The following is a 13,360-nucleotide window of genomic DNA, read 5'->3' as shown; positions in this document are numbered from 1 at the left end:
ATAATTATTAAAATAGTATTAAGTAATTTAAAATTTCATATCACCATAATTTTTTACATCATCATGTAAATTTTTTTATACATCACTTAAGTTATATCATATCATCGATATTCAACATCAAATTAAAATGTCAATATTTTTTAAAATAGAGGACTACTACTATGAAAAAAAATGAAAGAACCAAAATTATGTATTTATTAAATTAACCAAAATTTTAAAAAAAATCATCTTGAGACAATTGTTCTGCAAATATATTATTCACGGCGGGACATAGCGATAGCGATGTAATTTGTCATTATTATTAAGATATAATTAAATTAATCGTCATTATAGAAGTATAATTGAATTAATTTATTATTATTAGTATCAAAATCACATCCTCATAATTATTGCACTATGACTATATGAATTATGATTAAGATGTCAATTAATAATAATTAGTGATTGCTCTTCTTCTAAAAGTGCTTAGCTGAAATGATTTTGAGATCTTTCAATTTAATTAAGTGTCTTAAACTCAAATTCAATTTTAAAATGGATTAATATTAAAATACTTGAAAAAAAACAACACTTCAAAAAAGTTAATTATATAAATAATTGTATATAAATTTATAATAATATTTATTTCTCTTCTACTAAAATAAACAGTGACCACTCTTCATATTATAATATTTGTCCAAAAAAATTAAAAATAGCAAAAGAAAACAAAATAACTCTCTTCATAAAGTGTCCAATGTATACATACAGTAACACACTAACACATGCAGCCGCACTCTTATATAAATGCAGAGAGCTTTGCAAATTGTACATAACAATACAGAAACAACACAACCTCTCTCTCTCTCTCTCTCTCTTCCTGTAATATTTTGTTTGTGTGTGTGTTCTTTCTTAGAGAGAGAGAGAGATTGAAACAAATATGAGTAATAGTAATAGGCGAGTTGAATGTGGTTTTTGTAATTGTGTTAACCGTAGTAGTATGTTATTTTTTGTTGTTGTTACGGTGGTGATGATGGGGGGTGTGAAAGCAAAAGGAGGGGGTTCATCGAGGAATGAAGAATGTGAGTTGTTTACAGGAACATGGGTTGAGGATGAATCGTATCCGTTGTATGAAACAGCCACGTGTCCGTTCATAGAGCGCGAGTTCAGGTGTGAAACAAATGGACGACCTGATCTGATTTATACCCATTACAGATGGCAACCACTTGCCTGCAATTTACTCAGGTTATCATTACTCTTCCTTTAATCTCATTCGTTGCTTTTCTATTGTCTTTGTCGCTATTATTTTCGAATTAAATTACCCTCTCGTTACACTATATTTTTAAACTCAATTTAATTACAGACTTCAACCGCTTGAATCTTCAACTAACATATTACATATCTATTTCTAGTATAAATATAAGGGAAATTTTGATAAATAAAAGTAAATATATTTAATGTGAAATTTGAATTAAATATATATATTAATTTTTGTTGATTTTCATATTTTTAATCTGAAGGAGTATTTAGACTGATTTTACTTTGTCCAAGGGATAAAAGATAAATTTGTTTATAATGTAGGACTATCTTATTCATCCATCTTTGACTTAGTATATATTAATTTAGTATATATTTGAAATCATTATCAAAATCACAATGAATCGCTGCTGCGTATGATATCTTATTTATGCATCTTAAAAATTGATTTTATTATATTTAAATGAATGTTTGATTGAGTGATATTATTGTCAATTTAACATATGCAAATTATATTAATTTAGTGTAATTTTGTCAGTTTCACTTTAAAACATAATATATTGATTCTATTTTTAGAATAGATTATAATTTAAAATTATAATTTATAGTTTTTTATGTAAAATATAATTTTTATACAAAAATTTATTATTCAATTAAGACCGGGAGTATATATATAAGATCACGAGTAATTATGTGATAAGTTTTTCTGTTTAATAATTTAATATAAATGATAAATTTTATTAGTATTGACATAATATATTAATAATAAATTATATAAATTTTTATATAAATTTAAAATTATAGTTATATAATCTAACAATTGATATTTATTTATATTTTTTAGAAAATTATTTTACATTAATTTAAAATTATTTAATAAATTATTAAATTATTAAATAATTTCAATGGAACTGAACTGTTTTATAAAAACTTTTGATTTAACATTAAATTAATAAAATTTATTATTTATATTAATCAATAAATGAAGTAATTCATCGCTTAATTAGTTTTATAGTCAACAAATCATCACTTATATATATATTCAAACTTAAATCTCAGTATATTAATTAACTTTTAATCAAAATTAATTTATTCAAAATTAATTTTTTTTGTCTACATAAAAAAAGTCACTTATTTAATATTTCAAATTACAGTTTGTCCTAATACAAATAATTTTGAATAGATTTTGAATGTGGCTAATAATAACTCTTTGTACCAAAAATAATGTGGCTAATTACTCATATGACCATATATGACGTACTTAAAATGTTTTTCTTATTATTGTTAGAAAAGTGTTCAGTTAACAAATCAGAGAAAAGTGTAACATGTGACCTTTTGGTATGAATCATAACAGCCTGTAAAACAACTGGAATTTAAAAAAATAAAATAAAATTCAAAAACACATTAGCGGCGAATTAGATGTTCGAATGTCTGTTTGGCTCGGATCGCCAAACGCAACTTTAACGTAAAAGCACTTTAGCATCTGGTTAGTTAAATGGGGTTTGTTAGTTGTAACGTAACATGTCAATGTGACAAAACACCCGAACATTAATTAATTATTAATTAGATTCTCACGTTCTATCATTTTTACGCAACAAATATAGTGTCGGTTCACTCGCTCACGGGCCCGCCGTAATTAATCAGAAAATGAGAAACTCTTATTTTGTTGTATTTCCCTTTTTCACCTCCTACATTCCATCTTATTTCCAATTTGTCCCTATTCTTTTGTATTTTTGCTTTTCGTGGAGGATAAAGATATACGAGTGAAGTCAGCAGCAACAAATTATTTTAACGATTATTGACGTATGTTATTTTTAGAAGGATAATGGTTGACGTATGTTGTTTTGTTCTTTTTCCAATTTCCTATAAAATTAAGTTTCAATTTATTACATTTAATCATGACAAGGAATATTTAAAATTCTTACATACTAATATAGTAATATTTTTAATCAATTTGGTAGTTTATTAGTTTTTCTTACTAATAGTTTAATATTTGTTGAAATGAATTAATTTTTGTGAAATTTTATTAGCTTTAATTTTAAAAATATTAAAATATTAAAAAATTTATCGTTAATTTTTTTAGAAGTCTTTTCGTTTGTCTAAATAAAATGATAAAAGAATTTTTTTTTAAATCTCTTGTTATCAAGTAAAAAACTTATGTTTTTTTAATATCTAAATTGGTTGTTTCGATGGTCTTATTTTTTTGGGTCGTTTTAATTTTTAAGATATTATTTAAATATATAAATCTAATTTTTTATTTATAATATATCTATGTATATATATTAAAAAAAAATATTGAAACCATCCAATACCATTTTTTTTTTAATTTTCTTAACTAATATTATTTTAAACACACGATTAAAATCACATATTTTTATTTATTTTATTATGTTTTATGACAGATTCGACGGACAAGATTTTTTGGAGAGAATGAGGGGAAAGAGCATTATGTTTGTGGGAGATTCATTGAGTAGAAATCAATGGCAGTCTTTGACTTGCTTGCTTCATTCTGCAGTGCCCAATTCCAATTATACTTTGGCTAGAGTTGGAGATGTTTCTATATTTACATTTACGGTAACAATTTTATAACTTTGATAATATTGTACTAGTACACTAATATAATTTTATGTTAATTTATTTTTCTTTTCATTAAACCTTTTTGTGGAAAAGAAGAATCTTCTCCCTTCAAAATAAAAAATGTTGGCTGTACCAAAAAAAGAAAAAAGAAAAAAGAAAAATGAGTGTTGGTATTTGTATAGTGCTACTATAAGGAATGAACAAAGTGGGGATAGTTACAATGGTTGTTGTTAAGTCATATATAAGTGGTCCCTACTCCCTTTTTCTTGTCCATATTCACAAGTCATTTAGGCAAACGAGTTCTTTCATATTGATTCCATTTTTATTGTGCCATCTCTTTGTTACTTGCAAGCTCCAACTTCTCTCCCTTTCTCTTATCTAGTTTAGGATAACTACGATATGAGCTTTCAAAATCAGAAGGCTTTGATTTTCAATTGAGTGACATATCCTCTTTCCTTTTTTTCTTTCTATAATCTATCTACACATAAATTCAAATAAAGAAAAATAAGTTAATTATGTTTTTAGTTTTTATAAAATTATGATATTTTAACTTTAGTATTTTAAAAAAGCTAAATTAAAGAGTGTTATGAGTTTCTACTCTTTAAAGAGTATTATAAACATGTGAGCATTTTAGTTTTTCAATTTTTTCTTTTTAGATTTCAATAATACTTCACGGAAATAGTGATTATGACAAGAATCAATTGTATAACCACTATTGACTTCAAAGATTGGCTAAAAGACCCATATTATGAGTATCATTTGTGTTTAGAATTTGCCAGCCTAGGTTTGAGGTTGATATCTAGTCTCATCTTCATCCGTTGCATAACTCTAATGCAATCACTATTAGAAATTTATCATTTAATTATTGATTTAGAGACTTAAATACTTTAATCATTACAGAGACTGATTTAAAGATTAAATATTTAAATTTTATAACCAAATTTAATAATCTCGTTTGAATCTTTATGAAAGTCCAAGAGAGGATTAATATCACCAAAATGAAATCTCAAATGTACTCCTACAGCTTTGACTCATTAATGGGATTTAATTGGATTAATTATAGGAAACTAACATAGTCACATTTAATTTATGTCCCTACCAAATGTGTGTTATGTAGGAACGAATCTTGACCCATCCACCCACAAAGTCAATGTACATTGCCAAACCCAAAACAATAATATTTTTTTTGCATTATTTGGTTTTATGATTTGTCATTATCTTAGGAAATATTCACTCACATATGGTTATTTGTTTATAAAATAATTTGCAGGAGTATGAAGTGAAAGTAATGCTAGATAGGAACGTGTATCTAGTAGATGTTGTGAAAGAGGATATAGGGAGAGTATTGAAGCTTGATTCCATAGAAGGAAGCAAGCTATGGAATGGGATTGATATGCTAATCTTTAACACATGGCATTGGTGGTCCCGTAGAGGACCCACTCAACCGTAAGTTAAATTAACTAAATTTAATTTAATAATTAATTATTGGACTATACTTTTATGGAGTACCATAACTATTAGTACTTTCTTACATTTGCTCTAGCAAACAAACAAATTTTTCATTCTTGTAGATCCAATTAAACACCATTTTGAAATTGATTTATATTGACAATAAATATTAAACTATTTTTGTTATGAAATTATGAATTGGATACTTCTTAGATGGGATTATATCCAAGTTGGGAGTCAAGTAATGAAAGACATGGATAGAATGAAGGCTTTTGAAAAAGCACTCAAAACATGGGCAGCATGGGTAGATGCTAACATCGACCCTGCAAAAGTACAAGTCTTCTTTCAAGGGATTTCCCCATCTCATTACAAGTAAGCAAATTATAACATCCATTCATTTTATCATTTCTTAATTATGATTTTTCGAAAATATTAGTTGTTATGTTAGTAATTTTTTCTTTTATTCGACTATTAGCTCAAATCAGTTGAACTATTGCAAAGACATAAGACGTTAATTAAAAAATGTATGCGAATTTTGTTGTTTGGTTGATTATGATTATTAGTATTAAGTACTTAAATATTGTGCTCCAATAGAAACATTTTTAAATAAATGCATTACAAAATAATTTTGTGTGGCATGACAATAGTGTGTCAACTTTGAACCCTATTTTCAGTGGCAGCCTATGGAATGAACCAAGTGCAAAGAGTTGTATCCGAGAGAAGACACCGGTGGCCGGATCGACCTATCCCGGCGGATTGCCACCGGCTGTGGACGTGTTAAAGAGTGTGCTAAGCACAATTAAGAAACCAGTCACACTTTTAGACATTACAACTCTCTCACTTCTAAGAAAAGATGGTCATCCTTCAATTTATGGACTTTTTGGTGCAAAAGGAATGGATTGCAGTCATTGGTGTCTTTCTGGTGTTCCTGATACTTGGAATGAGATACTTTACAACATTATTATTTAATATAAGAATTATTTTTTATTAATTGAATTGGGGGGTTTAGTGGATTTTTATAGATAAAAAAATTTATATAGAGAATTAGGGGTGGCTGGATATGATTTTGATAACTGACTACCTTCTTGTAATTCCTTCTATTCTTAAAGTGAATAATAATGAGAAAATAAATGAGGTTATTGAATTGCACTATGACTCAATTCCTACATCACTCCTAATTGAAATATTGAAACTTACAGCTCAACACATCTTCAGGCCTAAAGTAAATAATAGAGGCATTTTTAATGTCAATATTAAATATTTTATTTATTTTATTTAAATGTTATTTTTCCTATTTTTCGAGAAACAAAATATTTTAGTTATGTCAATTGGTATATTTTTTATACTATGAGGTCTTTTTCTTGATACACATATTTTTTATTTATTTTTTTAGGCCTAATCATATGAAAAAAAACAATATGTTTGAGAGTAATAAAACACTTGTTTTATTAGCTTGGGAGTTAGACTAGTCCTGACTTAAATAATATTCTGAAGTGCATTCTCCACCACTTGCTATGGTAATTTTTGGTTTGATGTTATATCTTTTACCAAATTAGATAATAAATAAATGTTCAATCAGTCAATTGTCAAATTGTTGGACAATTTCAATTCCTTAGACCACTCTAAAATTAAATCTTTATAAAGTTATCTTTTATTTTAAAATTAAATTTTCATTAAACGTTTCAAAGTTATACACTTATCATTTTTTTCATTTTTCCTCTTTGATCTCAAAATTATTTTTTGCATACTTTTATTATTTTGTTTCCTTTTATAAAATAATAAGATTTTCATCTTTTTCTTTATTTATAAAATCAATGTTTTCCATAATCTCATGTTCCAAATTCATTATTGATGTTTATTTATCCCTTTTTAAGACAAAATTAAATATTTTAAATTTATAGCATAGTTTTACACAATTAATTATAATTAATATATAAAGTATATATAATATTGTGAGAAGAAATTAGTTGATATAAATTTGAATTTACTGTAAAATATATTTTGTTGATATAAAATTACATATGGAACAATTATTTTTAATCAAATTAGCTTCCAGTTCAGACTAACGAAGAAAATGTCGAGAGGTTTTTATTTGACTTCTTATTTATTGTCTCTTTAATTTTTTTATCGCTTGAAGTTATGTATTTTTCTTGAGCTTGAAGTTCCTTTTATAGGCTTCAAGGAGACTGATGACAACTATCTTGACCGTTGAAAAGGCGTCTGACTGTTATGTGTCAAACTTGACCAAATACCAAACTTTTAAACTTTAAATGTTCTTGTTTTGAACATTTTGTATTTCTACTTGTGATTTAATAATGTTTGATATATAGTTTCTCATTGTTGAGTGTGATGATCATTTGTTTGTGCACACAAACATATCAAATATGTACTTAATCGATTCAGATTAAGATTGCATTTTGATTCGTGCAAAACAGACTGAAGAATTATTAAATATGGCTGTAGAATGATGTAACAAGTCTGGAGAATGATGGTTAGTAAGTTGGAAAATGTTTGTATCATTTTAGACTGACGTCATCATACTGCAGAATGATATTGATCATTCTGAAGTCAATATCATTCTGAAGATAGTTGTTAATCATTATGGAGAAAGATGTTTGTTGTTGAAGATCATGTGTAACATGCTAGAGAATGTTTATCAATCTGAAGACTGATGTTACGTTGCTGGAGAATGATCATTTGTCACGTTTGCTTTGAGTTGTGCCTTTTCCCATTGAGTGATTCTTTTGTCCATATGAGAGCTATTAGGGGTGTTCAAAAAAACCAAAAACTGAACCAAACTGCCGAACTGAACCGAACCGAACTGGTTTTGAACTGAACTGGTTTAAGAGCCGAACTGTTTTCAAATTGATTTTGTAAAACTAGAACTAAACCGAACCAGTTTTTCAATTCAAAAAACCGAACCTAACTGGTTTTTTGTTAAAAAAACCGAACCGTACCGGTTTTTATTTCAAAAAACTTGAACCGGATTTTTCTTAGAAGTATTTAGGGGTAATTATGTAAATTTTGACCTATATGAACAAAAAATTTAAGTTAAACCAGTTCGGTTCGGTTCAAAATAATAAACCAGTTCGATTCGGTTCTTTGAACTGAAAACCGGTTCAGTTTGGTTTTTCTAAACTGAAAACCAGTTCGATTCAATTTTCAAACGGTTCTAGTTCAGAACTAAACTTTGTCCGCCCCTAAGAGCTATACATTCCTAGTATATGAACTGAAAATCTATTCGCGATTTGCAAGAGCTTTCCTTGCATTAATAACTGATTCGATCTTGCTTGCTGAAAATGACAGAATCGTGGAGAACATTCTTGATTTTCCAGATTATGTAAAGAACGTTCTTGGTTCAGTTTTGTTCATTTTTAGCACTTTCTTTACACTTATTTCTCTTGCATTTGATTTGTACCTAACTTGGATTATCACACTCAAAAGCATATGTTAAATTAACACATAATTTAGAATCATAATTAGAATCTTTAATTAACTTTTATTTGTTTACATCAAAACATTAATTTGAGATTTTACATCAACAATAAAAAAATATTTAAAAGCACAGATGTGCAAATAGGATCGATTATTTATCGTCTCCTTTGCGAAAACATGAAAAAATGCACTATATCGTGCTCCCATCTTGATTTATAATTTTCGATTATATTTGTTAAAACACACTATGATCATACAAAACCACCAATAAATAAAAAAGTTTAAATATGTATTTGTCTATGTAAATATATTATTTTTTTATTTTAGTCTCTGTGAAATTTTCTGTTTAGATTTAGTCTCTGTAAAATTAAAGACGATCGACTTATATACTACTATTTTTTCTTATTAATATCATAATATGAATAAATATTAATTCGATATGAGATGAAATACCGAACCAAATAATTTATTAGAATTAAAGTATTGAAGAAGCGAATACAAACAAATATAGTTATATTTATTTACAACAGCAAAAATATCATTAATAAATATCAATTAAAAAATCATAATTCATTTTAAAGTTGTTTAATTGAATTCCTTGATAGAATTTCCATATAAAAGAATACTCGTATACCTAAAAAAATCTTAAGACATGCATACACGTTTATTAATTGGATTTACATCAATTAATTGAAATAAAAGTAACACTAATATAATTTAAACTAAACACAAATAAAATTAAAATCTATTCTAAAATCATCACATTTCTCTTACTTTCCTCTTTATTAGATCCTCTTAGGAGTTAGTCCTTATCACAAGTTTACATTTTAAGAGAGTGAATTAATTGATCATTTAATTGTAGGTTTAAAAAAGAAATAAAATAGCTAATATTGATAAAAATTTAAACAAAGTCTTATGAAAAGTAATAGTAAACAAAACAAGATATTTTTCAAAAGGTCCTATTTTTAACAACCCAATAACAATAAATAATAAATAAACAATAAAAAAAACTATAAAAAAAGGGAAGAAAAAAAAGAAATGTCTCCAACAACGGTTCTCACAATTTGAAATGGTGCTAGGTCCCCTGATACTAGCCTCTGCATTTGTATGGACAGTGGCACTTTCTCAACAACAACCATGTGATTACTCTCAAGGAAGCTGGATCATTGATCATTCCATTCCTTCCTTCTACCCTCTCTATGATGATTTCAAGGATTGTCCTTTCATTGGTCAAGGATTTGATTGCCTCATAAATGGTAGACCTGACAAAGACTACCTCAAATATACATGGAAACCCTCTACTTGTAACCTTCCAAGGTACTACTTGTACTCATATTTACACAACTTTTTTATATATTTTTTATTTTTATTTTTCAATATTGTTTAATTTGAAATCATTTTTTTAATGGGTATTCACCATAGTTTTTTTGTGTGTCCATATTGTTGTTTAATTTGAAAAAAATAATTTTTTTTTTTGGGTTCCCTAATGATGTTGGTGAGTTTAACAGGTTTGATGGTGGGAAATTTTTGGAGAGATACAAAGGAAAGAAGATATTGTTTGTGGGAGATTCCATAAGTAACAACATGTGGCAATCACTCACTTGTTTGCTTCACATTGCAATTCCAAACTCAAATTATACCTTAACACCACAAACAAAAGAACTTACTGAATTCTCATTTCCGGTACTCTTTTCTGTTCATTAGAATCAAATATTGTAGTTTAGTAATTGTTTGATTATATTAATGATTTACACTGATAGTGTATTTGGTCATTTTTCACTTATACTAATAATTTTGTATAATTTGAATTTTTGTTTTATAGGAATATGAAGCTTCAATCATGTGGTTGAAAAATGGGTTCTTAGTTGATTTGGTTCATGATAAAGAAAAAGGAAGAATTTTGAGGTTGGATACTATTAGCACTGGGGACCATTGGCAAGGATATGATGTTTTGATTTTCAATACCTATCATTGGTGGACTCATACAGGAAAGACACAAACGTATTGAAAATTTTTGATCTTTTGAATTTTGGTATTTTAATGTGAGGAATTTGGACATGTGATTAATTTCTTTATTTTTAATTATTTCACAGATGGGATTACTTTCAAGTTGGTAATGAGTTAATTAAGGAGATGGATCATTTGGAAGCTTTTAAGATTGGCTTAACCACTTGGGCTAAATGGGTTGATTCCAACATTGACTCTTCAAAGACTAGAGTCTTGTTTCAAGGAATAGCTGCTTCTCATGTTGAGTAAGTTTAACTTCAATTTCCATTCAAAATGATATTTGGATTTTGGTTAATGGTTATGATCATATTTTGGATCTTGCTCCCTGCATTCACACAGTCGAGAAATCAGTAACTGTTTGATCAATATTGGACTATTTATATTCAAACTTAATATTTTGAATTATTATAAAATTAAAACTAAAATATGCATGTTTTTGGACTGTTTGATTTTAATTCAATGGACTGATATTCTAACTGCGTGAATGCGGGATTCTCTAACAGCAAAGAATTCCGAATTCCATAATTTGTAGTCCATGATAGTAGGTTAGTTAAAAGCATGCATAACCCGAGAAATATCTACAAAATTAACCAAATGTGTGCTAGCTAAATGTTTGTATGTGCAACTTAACCAACTTAATTCTGCATGAATTATAAGGTTTTAAATTGCAGCCACAATCCTTGATATTGCATGTAATTGCAATCAAGCACGACTTCAATTGAAGTCGTGTTGTGATTGTGGCAACATTAAAATTCTTAATTTCATGACAATAAAATCTTGATGATGACTATTATGAGAAGAGACATCACAGAAACACATTAAAACAATGACTTTTATTATGATAAAATGGTTATATTGATTATAAAACTATATTCAAAGACTCACTCTTTATCATTCTTTCTCCTCTTTTTTACATCAAATAAAAATTCAAGTGGAAAAGGGTGTCTAAGACAAATTAAACCAGATCAAGGATCAATGCCAGCTTATCCTGGTGTAGACATTGTAAAGAGCATTATAAGCAAAATGGAGAAGCATGTAGAATTGCTTGACATCACTTTGCTAACACAGTTAAGGAGGGATGGTCATCCATCTATCTACACAGGTCGTGGCAATAGTTATGTGGATTGTAGTCATTGGTGTCTTGCTGGTGTTCCTGATACTTGGAATCAAATGTTGTATGCTACTCTTCTTGAAAAATAGTATTTAGTTGAAGGATTTGATTTAATATATACTATTAATGTAAAGGTTTTTTATTCTATCAGACAATTATAATTATCTGATCATTGAAAATATGTGACTTTAACTACAACTGCTTCTAAAGTTATATATATATGAGTGGTTGTAAATTTTGTGACAGAGTAAAACTTTTTATATTACAGTATATGACAATTAATTTCTTAGTTTAATATTTGTGCTATTGTTTGTAATAGTTTATTTTTCTTGTGCACACAGCTACACAGGATTGTTACAATTATGAATATGAAATATAAGTTAGTTAGCTTAAGAAATGAAAATATGCATGCTAATATTTCTTTATACCTAGAAGGAAGGACCCTCCTTTACTTTGAATAGCATGTTTATTAGCAACATTTTTGTCCTGTTTTTCTGTGTTCATCTTAGAATAGTGTATCATGAACTGTTACATCTATTTTGGGTTTTCGTGGTAGCAAAAGTGGAACTGATAGATCGAAGTGTATCGTGTTGGAAGTTGTATCCGTTCCTGCAACAAATAAATCCTAGGCTAAATTACATTTGTGGTCCTTTAACTTAACTTCAAGTAACGTTTTAGTCCTTTATCTTTTTTTTTTCCGACTTGGTTCTTTATTTTAATTTTAAGTGACATTTTGATATTTTATGTTTTAAAATTTCAACAATGATATCCTTCTTTATACAAAAATTCAAAAAAAAATTCAATCAAAACTCATAAAATTAATTATATTCTTCAATATAATACAAATTTCATCAAATTCGTAACGCAAATCTTCAAATAAACTCATATTTTCATACTTTATTTGATATTTTTAGGAATAAAGGACCAAGTCGGGAAAAAAAAAAAGATAAAGGACTAAAACGTTGCCTGAAATTAAGTTAAAGGACCACAAATGTAATTTAGCCTAAATCCTATTACATAGTCACAAAATGTAATATAAATATTTCATTATAAATAAAATGTGTAAAACAAAGTTTAAAATGAACTTAAGAACAAAGTTGCATATGTTGTCATTGATACATTAAGTAAAATAATAAATATAACACTTTATTTTTGAGGTAATATTAAATATGACACTTTAAAATGACGTGAAGTTTTTATATAGTTTTATTGTAATTTCATGAGTGTTAATTATTATATTTATTGTATTGTATATTATTTACAAACATGTCACATCGTATTTTTTAGTTAAAAAATCAGAATAAGGGATTAAACCTTTCAGATTTTAAAGTAGGAAGATTAGTATCATGATTTGGTAAAATTAAGGGGATTAAAACTGTAATTAATCTATTTATATATACTATTATTTATTCAATTTTCTTATAATTGGGTTATTGTCATTTAAAAATAGTTAAATTAATCAAAATGATTAAAAAATAATGATAGTTTTTTTAAGCCAAAACTTTATTAGGAAAAGAAAAAACTGGGGACCTGAACCTTATCCAGAAAAAG

At 27.1% G+C, this 13,360-nt stretch overlaps 2 protein-coding genes across 2 annotated transcripts; both read left to right on the top strand.

Annotated features, from left to right (window-relative positions):
* Positions 1 to 787: 787 nt before the first annotated feature.
* On the top strand, positions 788 to 6,405 carry LOC101512890 (protein trichome birefringence-like 41). The gene is made up of 5 exons (XM_004488937.4): positions 788 to 1,218; positions 3,633 to 3,804; positions 5,078 to 5,253; positions 5,470 to 5,628; positions 5,931 to 6,405. Exons 1-5 carry the CDS (start codon positions 914 to 916, stop codon positions 6,223 to 6,225), a joined length of 1,107 nt encoding a protein of 368 aa, XP_004488994.1. The 5' UTR covers positions 788 to 913; the 3' UTR covers positions 6,226 to 6,405.
* Positions 6,406 to 9,705: 3,300 nt separating this feature from the next.
* On the top strand, positions 9,706 to 12,104 carry LOC101512583 (protein trichome birefringence-like 42). The gene is made up of 5 exons (XM_004488936.4): positions 9,706 to 10,008; positions 10,200 to 10,374; positions 10,514 to 10,692; positions 10,785 to 10,943; positions 11,631 to 12,104. Exons 1-5 carry the CDS (start codon positions 9,761 to 9,763, stop codon positions 11,896 to 11,898), a joined length of 1,029 nt encoding a protein of 342 aa, XP_004488993.1. The 5' UTR covers positions 9,706 to 9,760; the 3' UTR covers positions 11,899 to 12,104.
* The last annotated feature ends 1,256 nt before the right edge of the window (positions 12,105 to 13,360 follow it).

Source organism: Cicer arietinum, chromosome 1 (assembly GCF_000331145.2).
Source record: "Cicer arietinum cultivar CDC Frontier isolate Library 1 chromosome 1, Cicar.CDCFrontier_v2.0, whole genome shotgun sequence".
In the NCBI taxonomy this organism is placed as follows: domain Eukaryota; kingdom Viridiplantae; phylum Streptophyta; class Magnoliopsida; order Fabales; family Fabaceae; genus Cicer; species Cicer arietinum.
The sequence above is the reverse complement of the archived record's forward strand: the minus strand, read 5'-3'. Positions and strand labels throughout refer to the sequence as shown.